The 15,882-nt window shown below is 26.8% G+C and overlaps 1 protein-coding gene across 1 annotated transcript; it reads left to right on the top strand.

The window, feature by feature from the left end:
* Positions 1–13,192: 13,192 nt before the first annotated feature.
* On the top strand, positions 13,193–14,644 carry LOC111636100 (venom peptide isomerase heavy chain-like). The gene is made up of 6 exons (XM_023381282.1): positions 13,193–13,220; positions 13,300–13,388; positions 13,476–13,585; positions 13,660–13,925; positions 14,238–14,401; positions 14,482–14,644. The coding sequence occupies exons 2-6, from the start codon at positions 13,308–13,310 to the stop codon at positions 14,641–14,643; spliced, it is 783 nt and encodes a 260-aa protein (XP_023237050.1). The 5' UTR covers positions 13,193–13,220; positions 13,300–13,307; the 3' UTR covers position 14,644.
* Positions 14,645–15,882: the final 1,238 nt, after the last annotated feature.

Raw genomic sequence — 15,882 nt, 5'->3', positions numbered from 1 at the left:
TCATCCTTACGCCATCTGCAAATTTTTTTTTCTTTCATCTTCTTCTTCTTCTTCCTCTTCTTCTTCGAGTTTTCTGGTGTTTTTTTTTTTCTTTTCTTTTTTTATTTGATAGAAAATGAAGAAATGCAATATTCAGATGAAAAGTGGATGCATAAATCTATTTGAAACCTTTCTGGTTACTTTTCGACATCTTTTACCATTTTATAATATTAAAGATTCAATTCTAGAGAAAAGTTTTATTTATCCTCTTTTCTGAATGTGTGGATGAAAGAATGAAGAATGTCTTTCATTTGCATCTAATCTTTTGATTTTTCTTTAACTTGCTTTACTCTCGTCTCATAAGTTCAACAGGATTGGTAGTCAATTTTCTGATTTTTTTTTCTTTTTTGTTTCATATTTCTGATTGATTTTCTTATTATAAATAATAAATTACAATTATTAAATAGTTTATAACACATTCCAAATTTCAGAAAGTAAGTTAGTATATAAATCAGTGCATTTGAATATGTATATAAGTACATGATGGCCCAAAAGTCAATTAATAATGTCTTTTATTTGTAGGCCCTACACCTTCCCAGATATAGTAGTGAATGTAAAAAGTTAATTAAAATATGTTAAAGGATCATAATTTGCGTATTGAAGAAGAAATATAAGACTTTGTTTATAAAGTTTATAAATAATAATAATTTTTTTTATATATAAGACAGCAAATTTAGTCTTTACAACGGTTAACTGACTTTTGGTCCACCCTATAAGCGTTTAATTTTTGTTTAGTTAATTTTATAATATTTTTTTAAAGGAAAATTTTAGAATAAAAGCATATCTTAATCCTTTAGTTACACATTTTTTTTCTAATTTTTTAAATATATTTTTTAAGAAATTAATTATAAATTTCAAATTTTTAAGTGATATTTCGTTTTTAATATTTTAAAAAATTCGAGAAAATTTACCTTAAAATTTCCGTAAATAAGTCTAAAATACGAAACGTTCCTTCCATTTGAAATACTCGAATCGAAAACGAAAGAATTACATTTTTATTCTTACTTTTTTTTTTACGGAAATAGTTCTAAATTTTTAATCTTTACATTTTCCACGTTTTACTAGTTTTAGAATCTTTTACTTCTTCTAAAATATCCGAGCATTATTGATGCGGAGTAGAATAGAAAGAGCATAACAATAGGAAAAGAAGAAGAAACTGCTCGTCCTCCTTTGCTATCCATCAAACGTTACAATGTAAAGTTCTATATTAAATCTTGATGGATAATTCTTATTAGAATGATTTAAAGTGTTATATTCTATCAAATACAAATAGAGAAGTAAAATTTCTTTCCCTTTTTTTTCCCGGTTCTAGAAGACAAACGGACGAATGTAGTTCATAGAATAGAGCCAAGTGTTCCTCAATGTCAAGTGTACCTGTCGGTGATAGATTGGATCCATTATGGACGTTTAGATACTTTGATCGTTTACTTTAACGTAATTGTACCGTACCACTTCTATCAATCTACTTCTAACCTTGATTTATTCTTCTTTCTACTCTTGATAAATTCGTTTAAGATTTCTATCAATTGTACAATCGACAATATTCAAAGATCCTATTACTTATTTAATATCCTTTATCCTCTTTCAATTATGTTAAAGATTCTTTTCTGATACTTTTCTGTATCTTGTGATAAATCTCGCCTATTTCATTTCAAAGTCAAATTGTTCTAATTATTATTATTTAATTTAACAAATATATTAATTCGTCGTCTTGTATCAACGACTTAAAGATTTTTATCTAACAATGCTACTTTGCAACTTTATGTACGTTTAATGTCGATTTAGCCCCTTCTAATTAGCGCCATTCTCATGAATATTCGTGAACGAATTTTCCCTTTAAACAGAGAACTTTTCAGTATATGGGTACGATTTTGTTAATTCACGTGACTTTCAAACTCCCCCCGAACTTGTGTATAGATTTCAATAGATCTACTTCTTATTGTTTTGGGTAGTTCAGTTTAGCTCCTCACTCGATTTAGCACCAATTTCAGAGATGCCGAATCGAAGTTTAATAGCTTTATAACAATACAATTTATATATAGGCCTATTATAATAAAATAAATCCATTAAAAATATAATCGACAGATGGCACGATGTGTTTCTTCCAATAACACTAGAACTGTAGTGTGTTATTGTACAATACTCTTGTGTATTAGTACACACACACATACCGCGATTCACAATATTCAAATACTTTAATCACACAATAACATTAACAATAAACAAGCAAATCGTATTAATTAATCTCTTTGTCTTGATTAAATATTATTATTTAATGTTATAAAATCGATTTTTATCGATTTTATAAATTAATTTCCCAAGTGTTTAATGAATATCAGCTTATATTATTTGACTTTTCGGGTATAAAAATATGTTTTAAAAATATTTAACTAAGTTATTTTTCTCACTATTATATATTTTCTTCCCTGAAATAAATTTATTTTTTTTAAAAAAATCACAAAAAAAATATATATATATATACGAATTCCTTTGTTTATTTTTGAAATTCCAGGATTTTTAGTTGATGGAATTTTTCTAAAAATATTCATTCTAAATTCTCTTTTAAAAACTAAACTTTTATATTATATTATTCATTATTTTTTTAACTCCTTTTCTTCATTCTTTTATACATGTAATTTAGTAATTTTTTTCCTTCTTTTCAGAGATTTCTCTTCTTCATTTTATTTAAATTATCCTCGAGATACTTGAATAACAACACTATTAGAATATTAATTAAGCGACGTTCACTTTAATACTGTTGTTAATTTTCAATTAATGTTAATTAATTATTAATTAACACAATTAAATTTGTAAGAGGGGGAAAAGCAATTAAAGCGTTCCTTAATACAGTTTATAAAGTAAAACATCTTTGCAGTTTTTTTTTTCCTGTAATTTAACGCTTAAAAACTTTTATAAAATGATTTTAAAAAATAATTTAATTAAAATTACTTTTCTTACATTTATTTTATTTAATTATAAAGGGGAAAAAATGTATATTTAAAAAAATTAAAAAAAAGAAAAATTAATGTTAAATTACTTCTATCGCCATCTCGTGTGATAAATTTGTAATTTTATAACTTTACCTGCACAATAAATTTAATTATTATAATTAAAATAATTAATTTAATTCAATAATTAAGAAATTTTTTTACAATTATGTTTCTCTGTCTATATGTATATGTATTGTATATATATATATATAGGCCTATATATATTAGGGCCTCACAGTTTTTCACATGTTTAGAGCCACAACAATATGGCTCTGTATGCAGCATATAATATGCTTCTTCTCTCTCTATATATATATATATACTGTTGTTACTTTATACTGTAGCACATAGCAGACTATATCCCTCTATCAAATAATGATACATGAAAAACTGTGAGGCCCTCATAGATTCATAACTGGAGGCCTTAATCTGAAGCTCATTTAGCTTATGCCCTGTATTATGTGTATTGTTGACTTCTAATTGTACATTCATTTCTTAAGTAAACATTTAATGAATTTATATCCTATTTTCTACTTTAATTGCTTGATATTTGTGGTAGTAAAGATTGTTGGGTTATTGGTAAATATATGTAATTTTAGGTAAACATTACTGATTAAATTACACAAGAGATAAATACAAGTTTATATGGATTCATATTGAAGTGCTGTGATAATTCTGAAGTTTGTTTAATTTAATAGTTTATATGTGTTAGATAGTATACAAACTTGTAATCATTTACGTTGTAAGTGCATTAATATACTAGGAAATCTTAATTAGTAATTTCTATTCTGGCATTTGTGATCAATTGTGTAAGTATATTCGAGATTCGAGCAAAGAAAATTAATAAAATTACATTTAAAGTAACGAGTAAACACAAAACTCGAAATACTTCGAGTGTATAATGTAAGTATTGTGTCAAATATAACATGAAAAAAACTGAGCTTTTTGTGATTTATAATGAAATTTTCAACGTTTTAACCTGTCTTTTGATGTAAATTTAACACAGCATATCTGTTTATAATACACTTAAATAAAGAAAATATGTTTAAAAGTGGTTAACAATTAAATGTGTCTAGATTTAAAGGTGTTTAAAGCTGAATGTAAGCGTATCTACGTTATTGGAAGCTGAAAAAACACAATAACTGAACTGTTTATATTAAAATATTATCAAAAAATGGTTTTATTTTATTATTACAATTAATAATATTACAAGTTTTGTATATAGTTTCTTAAATACAGTGGACCTTTTAATAACGGCCACCTCTAAACAGCGGCCACTTTTTCAGAAATTCGAATAGAAATGCATACAGAATAGTTTCTAAACAACGACCATTATAAAAAATGGTCGTTGTTCAGAGGTTTGACCGTATTTTTTAAAATAATTTTATTACAATCCGAAAAGGATAAGTGAGGAATATAAAGTACAGGCCATATAATATGCGAATATACAACAAATTCTGTATCAACTATCGTGGTAAGTTATATGCTCAACCTTTTTACCATATTTTATATAAAACTATATTGGTAGAAGTTGTTTATATCACACGGTACCATATATCTCTTATACAAATATATACGAAACATCTCACGATTGAATCCACAAGAATAAGAAACAGAGGAATTTCCGAATATCTTTCTCATGTCAAACTGTACTGTTTGAAGACATTTACTGGAGCGAAAACTATTGAGAAGTTATTTGAGACATGGTCCTATCTTCAATATCGATAAAAGCAATACTCGAATCACATTATTTGAATAATGCAATCACGGATGGAAGAGGAACTAGTAACAGATTTTTCAAGGAGGGGGCATCAAAGTTATTTTGATGCAAATGAGAAAGATATAACTACATGATTGAAAATACAGAGAATAAAGCCTCTGAAAATCTTTCTTTCCTTCCTCTTTTCTTTCTCCCCCCTGTCACAAGCTATATTTATTAGAGATCCAAAGGAAATTTCTATTTTCTTTGAGATTACCGTGAGTTATATCAGAAATAAAATAAATGTCTTTTGTCAGTTTATGATAACAAAAACTGATAAGAGAAAATCCAACAGAAAAGGGTGATGATTATCGTATAAAAATGTGATTATCCAATAACTTCCATCAATTTTGATTTATGTTGTTTCTAATCGAAAATTGTAATGCTTTTATCTTGTAACTTTTGTCGAGTCAAGATAATTCGATACAGAAACCAAAATCTACCCTTCGACGATTATTCTCAGAAGATATTTACTTAAAATTCCCGTGTTTAAACATTAAAAAATTGTATTTAAATTTGAAAAAATAAACCTTAAACTTATTAAAATCGCTTTATTTTTTTTATAAATGGATAAATTTCGTCTTAAATTTCGTAAATTTCGTCTTAAATTTATCTCCTTCAATCTTCTTTTCTATTTGAGAATTTTTAATGATTAAGCGATTGATATGCAAATTTTTTCCTTTTAAATTTTATGACAAAATTTAATTAATTTATTTAACGAAACTTCTGCAATTTTCGCTTGGAGATTTACGAATATTTAGTGGTATAAAATACTAAACACTTTGTAATACAGAGGAAGAGGACATTGATAAAAATGGCTACCGGCTCGTCTGAAGAAAGCAATTGATGTTTGTAGCTGTTGTAATGAGATCAATAGTCTATTAAGGAAAGATAAACTGTTAACTCTTGTAGCTTTGACGTCAATGTACAGTGGCAAGTCAATTAACACAACTTGCGCTTAAGTTTCTTGATGCACAACTTATTCAGAAAAGTTCATAAAGTGAAGCTCTTCGACTCGATTAATTGGAATTTACTCCCGTTCATTCTTTTACACAATTTTAAGTTGTTTTTTTTTTCTTTCCTTCAGAATTCGATTTTAGATATCGAGTTAGAGTTTATATATATATCTTTTTTTTCCTGATACAAAAAAAAAGAATTGCCTTCTAATGTACAAAGGATGATTTTTGACACCTTCGTAATTTTGACATTGTGTAATTCTTTTTGTTTCTGATATTTACTACTTTGATTCTTCTTTCTCTGTTTTTAAAAACTGCTAGAAGAATCGAAGTTTTTTTAGAAGAGAGCAATAAAAAAAATTCTGATCTTTTCTTCTATTCTTCTTCTTCCTTTTTTTTTTCTTTCTCGTGTTTTCTAAGTCTTTGTTATTTTTCTTTTTGTCTATTTTTATCCATTCTAGCAATTCTATCTTTTACACCTTTTCTATTATTTTTGACTTTTCATTTTCTTTTAAACTATTTTTCTTTTCTTTTTTCCTTCCTCCCCCGAACACAATATTCTAACTTTAACAATGTTTTATCAACATTTTTTCTATTATTTTCGGTTTTCTTATTAATTTTAAACTATGTTTTTTATAACTCGCGAATATTCGACGATACGAAAATAAGCATTATTTATAATGTAATTTAACGAAGAATTTTAAAATATTTTTATAATTTGCTAGAAATTTTGCATTAATTTCTTGAATAGTGTTTAAAACATAGCAAAAATCTTTTATAGTACTAACTAAAAATTAACTGTGTTTTTTTTTAAATTAAACTAAAAGCAATCGTTATGTTTACATCAATTCCACGAAATAATTAATTAATTAACCAATATAAATTATATATATATATATATTTTACTTTAAATTACAAATTTAGAGAACACGACATTTTTGATTATGTAGAGATAGAAAACATCCGGTTTCGTATTTGGGTCATGCTTTCCAGTTGAGCACTTTCGATTCTTGTCACCTGACACATAGCTTCCCACCAACTTAGTTTCCGCCGACCTGTTATACGTTCTTGTTTACACTGAGATACAACCAAGCATGAAAATGGACAATACTAGATTACAACACTGTATTTTGTTTACGTAGATCGTACTTAAAGCTCTTGTTCTACGCGGTATAAAACGCGAAAATTCAATAAGCACTTTCTTTTCTTACACAGCATACTTACAAAATTGTATATTATAAAATACTAGTGTACTTTCACTTAATTTAGCTTATTTTCTATCTTCTTTCGAACTTCATAACTTTGTTGCCATTATAAATTTTCTCTCTCCCTCTCACTATTTTTTTCTTGTTATCATTTCTTCTTTCTTTTTGCTTTGGAAGTGATTTTTCTTTTCTTTTATCTCTGTAACTTTTTCTATTATGATTTCCAATATTTCATTACACTTCTCTTATATTTTCTATATCATTTTATCTGCTATCAACATCATTTTTTCCAACATCTTTTGTCTCCTTGCTAAATGTGTGTTTAAGTAAAATTAATGAGAATCTAACAGAATTTGCACACATTACTTTCATTTAATAGCTTAGAAAAATTAAATATTCCCTTTTTTTATGTTGCAAAATCGAACTTTTTCTCTACTTTTCACGTACAACTTGACTATATGAAGAAGGATCGTTTGTGATTCTTCGAATGAAAGGGGTTTATGATTCTTCCTATCATATCAAACTAACTTCTCACTCACTTCACATTTCTCTTATTATTTCTGCAAGTTAAAGCCATTAAAACTGAAATAAATTAATTAGTTTACTGTAGTTAAATGTAATTAACTTTGTTGATTCACCATTATTATTGTTTAAAGCAATATTAAACAGTGAATATATAAATAGAAAATTTTTACTAACATTCAATAATTAGCGTTATAAATACTGTTTGATTATAGGGGAGATCGGGGCAAGATCGGCATGTTAAGCTTTACTTAAATTTTGTGTAATAAATACTGCTGTAAACTGAAAAAAAAGCTTTGCATATTGTCTATTGGAATGTTACCTTACTATAGAACTGGTTAAAATCAGTTTGGAAATAAAAATAATTAAAATAATTACAACTTTACAAGAAGAGAGAAATTGACGAAGTTGCCCCGGGTATAGGGGCAAGATCGGCAACTTCTCTCTTTTTGTAAAGTTGTAATTATTTTAATTATTTTTATTAAAGTTGCCCCTGGTATAGGGGCAACAGTAATGGGGCAACATAGGCACGTATATAAAATTATGTTATTAACAATGTATAAGTTGGAATTCACTATTAAAACAAAGAAATACAAATCCAACACCCATTTAATATTATTAGAACGAAATGCAAGTTCAAAGACATGAATACATGAATAACAAATGCAAACATGTTTTCATTTATCATCTGTTTGATTTTTATCCTTTGCTTCTAATGTGGCTTTATGTTGCCGATCTTACCCCGCTAGTCATGATTTCGAAACATTAAGTACAACCCTGAGAACAGAATGCCAAGCCACGATCTGGCCACGTGAATAAGTTGAAGTTACATCCTTCTAACAGGAAAAGTAACTTTTGTTATCATGGAATTATAACAAAACCTGCCAATTCAATATAAATGGAAAAAAAATATTATATGGAATTGAACGAAAATGAAAATTTGCTTGATAATTCAACTACGCTTGTTGGAGAACAATAAAAACACTACACTCAACAAGCCACCAATAAAACTCAACTGCCTAACCTATAACCAAAGTCTCCTTTTAATTTGTTTTTTAAAAAAAGCGCTTGACAAACTTGCCCCGCATGCCGAAGTTGCCCCGATCTCCCCTACGCTAAAATAATGTGAATTTAAACATATATTAAGTGACAATAATAAATGTAATCGTCGAAATTATCGTACAGAATTAGAAACGTCATTATTTAATTTTATTTTATTATTAATAAAATTTTCGTGGTTAAAACGTAAACATTTCATTATTAATAGAAAGTGCAATCAGTTAATTGTCAAATTAGCCCAGATAATTGCTCCTGTCCCACATCTTTATGACCTGATCTGGTTATATATATATGGGTGAGCCTATTCATTTCTCTTTATTATTCAAATGAATTCCTAAGAGTTACTTTGAATAACGAAACATCCTACTTTATTACACAATTAAAATTGACATTCTAAAATTCTTTTCTAAGAATTTTCAAAATTTTAAAGAATATTTTTTAAATTATAATTAAAAAAAAAATGTCATTCGTTAAGCGTAATTAGATTCTTGAATATATTTTCGAATTAATTAAATTTTTATAAATTTAAATAAATAAATGAATAAATAAAACCTTGTACGTTGATCATTATGGCTAATGAATTCATAAAATTCTGAGGCGAATTATTCAAATTTCGTATAGAAAAAAAAAGAAAAAGAAATTGAAAATCAGGTCGTGAATCAACCTTATTGCTGAAAACTTACGAGGAACCTGAAAGAAGAGGACAATTTAGAAAGATTGAAGCGTAGCAGGACAGATTTTCGAGTAGATATTCTTTAACATAAAAGCCAAAATAATCGATCTTCATCACGTAGAGTGTTCGGAGAATGAAGAGTGTCAATTGTGCCATCCTCGAGAGCACCGTCAAGCTCTAGCAACACGAACTGTTAATAATACAACACAATACGAAAACTACTGATTAAAAATTATATATATATATATTTTACTTTAAATTACAAATTTAGAGAACACGACATTTTTGATTATGTAGAGATAGAAAACATCCGGTTTCGTATTTGGGTCATGCTTTCCAGTTGAGCACTTTCGATTCTTGTCACCTGACACATAGCTTCCCACCAACTTAGTTTCCGCCGACCTGTTATACGTTCTTGTTTACACTGAGATACAACCAAGCATGAAAATGGACAATACTAGATTACAACACTGTATTTTGTTTACGTAGATCGTACTTAAAGCTCTTGTTCTACGCGGTATAAAACGCGAAAATTCAATAAGCACTTTCTTTTCTTACACAGCATACTTACAAAATTGTATATTATAAAATACTAGTGTACTTTCACTTAATTTAGCTTATTTTCTATCTTCTTTCGAACTTCATAACTTTGTTGCCATTATAAATTTTCTCTCTCCCTCTCACTATTTTTTTCTTGTTATCATTTCTTCTTTCTTTTTGCTTTGGAAGTGATTTTTCTTTTCTTTTATCTCTGTAACTTTTTCTATTATGATTTCCAATATTTCATTACACTTCTCTTATATTTTCTATATCATTTTATCTGCTATCAACATCATTTTTTCCAACATCTTTTGTCTCCTTGCTAAATGTGTGTTTAAGTAAAATTAATGAGAATCTAACAGAATTTGCACACATTACTTTCATTTAATAGCTTAGAAAAATTAAATATTCCCTTTTTTTATGTTGCAAAATCGAACTTTTTCTCTACTTTTCACGTACAACTTGACTATATGAAGAAGGATCGTTTGTGATTCTTCGAATGAAAGGGGTTTATGATTCTTCCTATCATATCAAACTAACTTCTCACTCACTTCACATTTCTCTTATTATTTCTGCAAGTTAAAGCCATTAAAACTGAAATAAATTAATTAGTTTACTGTAGTTAAATGTAATTAACTTTGTTGATTCACCATTATTATTGTTTAAAGCAATATTAAACAGTGAATATATAAATAGAAAATTTTTACTAACATTCAATAATTAGCGTTATAAATACTGTTTGATTATAGGGGAGATCGGGGCAAGATCGGCATGTTAAGCTTTACTTAAATTTTGTGTAATAAATACTGCTGTAAACTGAAAAAAAAGCTTTGCATATTGTCTATTGGAATGTTACCTTACTATAGAACTGGTTAAAATCAGTTTGGAAATAAAAATAATTAAAATAATTACAACTTTACAAGAAGAGAGAAATTGACGAAGTTGCCCCGGGTATAGGGGCAAGATCGGCAACTTCTCTCTTTTTGTAAAGTTGTAATTATTTTAATTATTTTTATTAAAGTTGCCCCTGGTATAGGGGCAACAGTAATGGGGCAACATAGGCACGTATATAAAATTATGTTATTAACAATGTATAAGTTGGAATTCACTATTAAAACAAAGAAATACAAATCCAACACCCATTTAATATTATTAGAACGAAATGCAAGTTCAAAGACATGAATACATGAATAACAAATGCAAACATGTTTTCATTTATCATCTGTTTGATTTTTATCCTTTGCTTCTAATGTGGCTTTATGTTGCCGATCTTACCCCGCTAGTCATGATTTCGAAACATTAAGTACAACCCTGAGAACAGAATGCCAAGCCACGATCTGGCCACGTGAATAAGTTGAAGTTACATCCTTCTAACAGGAAAAGTAACTTTTGTTATCATGGAATTATAACAAAACCTGCCAATTCAATATAAATGGAAAAAAAATATTATATGGAATTGAACGAAAATGAAAATTTGCTTGATAATTCAACTACGCTTGTTGGAGAACAATAAAAACACTACACTCAACAAGCCACCAATAAAACTCAACTGCCTAACCTATAACCAAAGTCTCCTTTTAATTTGTTTTTTAAAAAAAGCGCTTGACAAACTTGCCCCGCATGCCGAAGTTGCCCCGATCTCCCCTACGCTAAAATAATGTGAATTTAAACATATATTAAGTGACAATAATAAATGTAATCGTCGAAATTATCGTACAGAATTAGAAACGTCATTATTTAATTTTATTTTATTATTAATAAAATTTTCGTGGTTAAAACGTAAACATTTCATTATTAATAGAAAGTGCAATCAGTTAATTGTCAAATTAGCCCAGATAATTGCTCCTGTCCCACATCTTTATGACCTGATCTGGTTATATATATATGGGTGAGCCTATTCATTTCTCTTTATTATTCAAATGAATTCCTAAGAGTTACTTTGAATAACGAAACATCCTACTTTATTACACAATTAAAATTGACATTCTAAAATTCTTTTCTAAGAATTTTCAAAATTTTAAAGAATATTTTTTAAATTATAATTAAAAAAAAAATGTCATTCGTTAAGCGTAATTAGATTCTTGAATATATTTTCGAATTAATTAAATTTTTATAAATTTAAATAAATAAATGAATAAATAAAACCTTGTACGTTGATCATTATGGCTAATGAATTCATAAAATTCTGAGGCGAATTATTCAAATTTCGTATAGAAAAAAAAAGAAAAAGAAATTGAAAATCAGGTCGTGAATCAACCTTATTGCTGAAAACTTACGAGGAACCTGAAAGAAGAGGACAATTTAGAAAGATTGAAGCGTAGCAGGACAGATTTTCGAGTAGATATTCTTTAACATAAAAGCCAAAATAATCGATCTTCATCACGTAGAGTGTTCGGAGAATGAAGAGTGTCAATTGTGCCATCCTCGAGAGCACCGTCAAGCTCTAGCAACACGAACTGTTAATAATACAACACAATACGAAAACTACTGATTAAAAATTATATATATATATATTACAATAAATATATTTATTTAAATAATTTAATGAATTATTTTACTTCGAAATTGTCATGAATTTGTATAACTAAGTACTTTAATACAACAAAACTTATGTAAACTGGAATGGCACGAGTCCGTTTTGACAGGTTTCCGTTTTATTCGGGTTAAAAAATAACTTATTTATTATTAATAGCGTAATTAGATATAATTATAGAGGCAAGTATATTAAAATAAACATTATTTTTCACTTAATTGAAATTATTAAATAATTTATAATGTTATATAAAATTCTAAGAATTGTTAACACCATCAGATTTTATGAATTGTCATAATAATAATAATAAAACAGAATAGGATGTATTTATGCAAACTGCTTCTTACTTCACTGAATGATTTGAAAATATTATGAAACATAATTACGTAACTTAAAAATCCAGTTTTATAATACACAAAAATATTAATGATAATAATAATAATAATAAATTAAGTAAAAAGTGCGATTCGTTGTATTTAATATTTAAATATTTCAATTAAAAATTAAAAATAAAGAACAATGAAATTATTATTTTCTTAATTTAATTATACACAAAATAAATTTTTTTTTCAGTCAGAAATTCCAAGAAGATAAAAGAGATCGTCGATTGTTGGTAAACAATGACATTGCTTTCACTGTCATGTATTTAACCTAATTTCTATTACATCCCATATAACTTGAAGATGTGTTTTGGGATCAATAGGTTAGCACCTGGATCAAAATCTCGGCCTGGCTCTCCATTATAGCGGATAACCCACATATAAATCACCCCGCCTACTGAAAGGTATGTATATAAATACATATATAAACATAACAACATAAACAGTCGAACATATATTTAGTTCTCAACATACTAATGGCCATGTATTCTCTATCTTTACGTAAATGCTTTACTTTTATATTAATGTGCAGTATGTTTGTTTGGAAAGAATCTAACGCTGCTGGTCAGTTATTTTATTATTTAATTTTAAAAAAAAATTATATAATTTATATAATATTAACAAATAGAATTTGAATTTTTAGCGATTAATATGGATTGTGGTAGACGATTCGTGAGGGAGAGGAAAATTATAGATGGAGAAGAAAGTTATCTTGGAGAGTTTCCTTGGATGGTATGGTTTATTTTTGCTTTATTTTTGTATTAATTTATTTGTTTTTAAGTTTAGTTTAACTGATACAATTTTATAATTACGTTTTAGATTTCAGTTGTTGGGCTAAATGAGAATAGGACAGCCTTGGCACATAGATGTGGCGCTGTTATTTTAAATAAACGTTGGATATTAACGGCTGCGCATTGCATTCATCCTGAGTAAGTTACAGTTTTATATAGGATAAATATTAATTTATTTATCAATTTTAAATCTAAATAATAATCTCTTACAGTGAAGGACCTAGTGATTTTCTAATTCGCATCAAAAGCTTCAAAGTATATCCAGAAAAAGAAAGTAAACTGATCGTTCAGAAAGTGATTAAAGTGATCAAACATAAGGGTTTTGATCAATCGTACGATTTCAATGACGATATTGCATTGATGAAGGTGGAAAATGACATTGAATTCGATGCATTTGCTTCTCCAATTTGTCTTCCTGAGAGTTCGTTTGATGCTATTGGAAAGACAGGAATAGTGGCAGGATGGGGAGTTACTAAAGGTAAAGGTTTTTTAGAAATTTAAAAATTAATAATATGCTAAGATTTAATTATATTAAAAATATTTCATGTTTTTAAATTTTTCTGCAAGTAAAAATATTAATGTAAACACTTACTGTTGCAGAATATCAAACGTTAATTGCACGATACACAATAAGAACTAATTTCACGTCTCTTGCGCTTCACTCTTTATATATTAGTTTAATATAAATGTTAATGCTTTAAATTTTACTTTTAAATATATAAAAGAGCATAAATTAATTTTCAGCATAAATTTTAACTTTTTAAATATTATTTTTTTCTTTTCTTTTCAGGTGATACCAGCGTATTATCTCCCAGTCTTCGAAAAGTTGAATTACCAATAATAAGCATTAGTAAATGTCTAACGTGGTTTAATGATTCGGGATATTCTTATGTTAGAGTAAGAAATACAGAGCTATGTGCAGGATATGAAAATAAAAGGAAAGATTCATGCCACGTATGTCATTTGCAAATAGTTCACGTTTATATTCAATATTTCAAGAAAATATATAAATTTAATAATTCTTTTTTATGCAGGGAGACTCGGGAGGACCACTGTTTATGAAAATAAACGATAGATATACAATAGTCGGTATAGTATCTCATGGAATAAAATGCGGCCATGCCAAAATGCCTGGTATCTATACAAAAGTAGCTTCGTATCTTACTTGGATTGAATCTACAATGAGAAACAATTAATTGAATTTCTAGTTAATGCATTTATTTTTATTTTTTTTAAATGATTTACATATCTCATATTTATTTTGTTACATAAAATTATGTTGTAAAGATCGTTTATTGTTTTGTTATATTTATTCTAAAGATAAATTTTAAACTGTGAATATTTTATTAATTTATACATAATTTTGTTTCGTGTTTTTTGTGTATTTCATTGTTAAAAAAATTATGTTTTTATGTCGATTATATTTTCTTATTTTTCCTATAAATTAATGTATCTATGGTCAAATAACTGTGATATTTTTATTTAGAACTTTTGCTTGTAAATATTTGCACATTTTTGCCAAATTATTTATATATTTGTTGCACGTGTTTTTTTAAATTATTTAACATTATTTTAATAATGTGGAATCATCTGGTTAAAGTTTAAGGTATATAGAAAGACACCTTGCTATCATCATTTAAATTAATTAAGAACATTTGCAATCTTGATCTAGGTCATCTTTAGTTTTTCTACCATGAGATCAGGATGCATTCTACCTGATATGTCGGTTGCATTTTTGCAAAAATACAATTTATAAGAATAAACCTGAAAGAATCAAGAATAAAAACTGACATCTATTACTAGAAAATCTACATTGTCAGCTACATTTTTGCAAAAATACAGCTTACACTATAAAGGTGGAACTGACTTCTATCATTAGAATTATACATAACCCCTTGTATTTTTGCAAAAATACAACAAACATTGATTGTTTGTATGTATTCTAATGGTAGATAAACTAAAAAATGGTGTATATTAGACAAAAAGTGTTAGTTATTAACTAATTTAAATGCTGGTATCAAGATTTTGTTCCTCTATATCCATTATTCTACTGTAAATAATATTGTCAATATTGTTATTCTATTATTTATTTTATAAAATAATGTAAATGTTTCATTTAAAAATAATAATAGTTATTATTATTATATTTATATACGTATAAAAATTGAATAAGTAAAGAATACATATTTATATAATTTAATAAACAAATTATGTAATAATATATGTAAATGTAAAACATTATGTCCTATAAAATACAATTTTAAAATTGAGATGCTGTATACATTAAAACAAGTTTTATAAATAAATTTTAATGTTTTTACGTTTAAAAAAAATATATGTATATATATATTTTTTCAAGAATTATTTTTTAAATAAATTTATATCACAAATAAAAGTAAAATTTTAAAAAAAAATAATAATTTCAACCATTGACA

This window comes from Centruroides sculpturatus, unplaced genomic scaffold, assembly GCF_000671375.1.
Source record: "Centruroides sculpturatus isolate CEXI.00-Female unplaced genomic scaffold, Cexi_2.0 scaffold158, whole genome shotgun sequence".
Taxonomy (NCBI): domain Eukaryota; kingdom Metazoa; phylum Arthropoda; class Arachnida; order Scorpiones; family Buthidae; genus Centruroides; species Centruroides sculpturatus.
Note: the sequence above shows the minus strand (reverse complement) of the source record. Positions and strands in the feature narration are given on the sequence as shown.

Coding starts and splice junctions, on each gene's coding strand:
- LOC111636100 (XM_023381282.1), top strand. CDS start 13,308: ATGGATTGTGGTAGACGATTCGTGAGGGAGAGGAAAATTATAGATGGA. Junction 13,586..13,659: donor GCGCATTGCATTCATCCTGA/GTAAGTTACAGT, acceptor AATCTCTTACAG/TGAAGGACCTAGTGATTTTC. Junction 14,402..14,481: donor AAAGGAAAGATTCATGCCAC/GTATGTCATTTG, acceptor TTTTTTATGCAG/GGAGACTCGGGAGGACCACT.